This window comes from Microtus ochrogaster, chromosome 2, assembly GCF_000317375.1.
Source record: "Microtus ochrogaster isolate Prairie Vole_2 chromosome 2, MicOch1.0, whole genome shotgun sequence".
In the NCBI taxonomy this organism is placed as follows: domain Eukaryota; kingdom Metazoa; phylum Chordata; class Mammalia; order Rodentia; family Cricetidae; genus Microtus; species Microtus ochrogaster.
This window is the reverse complement of record NC_022010.1, coordinates 21,502,874-21,503,505: the sequence shown is the minus strand read 5'-3', so window position 1 is coordinate 21,503,505 and position 632 is coordinate 21,502,874. Positions and strand designations below refer to the sequence as shown.

General features: G+C 52.8%; 1 protein-coding gene across 1 annotated transcript in view; it reads left to right on the top strand.

Annotated features, from left to right (window-relative positions):
- The window catches only part of Upk3b (uroplakin 3B), a 7,161-nt gene that overhangs the window by 3,410 nt on the left and 3,119 nt on the right, over nucleotides 1–632 (top strand). Inside the window, exon 4 of the mRNA XM_005344601.3 lies at nucleotides 310–389. Coding sequence (XP_005344658.1) covers nucleotides 310–389 — 80 coding nt within the window. The remainder of the gene's footprint in view (nucleotides 1–309; nucleotides 390–632) is intronic.

Genomic DNA, 632 nt, shown 5'->3' with positions numbered 1-632 from the left:
ATTCTAGGCAGGGGCTCTACCACTGATCCACACCCCAGCCCCTCACTGGGGAATTCTAGGCAGGGGCTCTACCACTGATCCACACCTCAGCCCCTCACTGGGGAATTCTAGGCAGGGGCTCTACCACAGAGCTAAATCCACAACACATTTTCACCTTTGATATTTGAGACAAGGTCTTGCAGTGTAGCCAGGCAGTCACTGAACTTAGGAATCTCTTTCTACAACCTACGGAGTACCTGGGATATCAGGCCTGTGCCACCATGAGACATTCAAGCCTTCCTTTTGTTCCCATTGCTTTGCTGTCTCCAGGGTGAAGTTCCTCCTGATGGATGCCAGTGGTCCACCCAAGGCTGAGACGAAGTGGTCCAATCCCATTTATCTGCATCAAGGTAGTGCTGGGGTGAGGGATTTAAGACTGACTCAACCCCTGCCGAACCTCATGCTGTAGAGTGGGGCCTGGCTCAGATCCATCACAACGGCTCCAAAACTTTGGTTTTTTTTCCAGTACTAGACATTGAATCTTATCTGTGCCAGGGAAGCATTGTACCACAAAGCCGTGGCCCTACCCCCTCACTGGGGGATTCTAGGCAGGTGCTCTACCACTGAGCCACACCCCAGCCCCTCACTGGGGG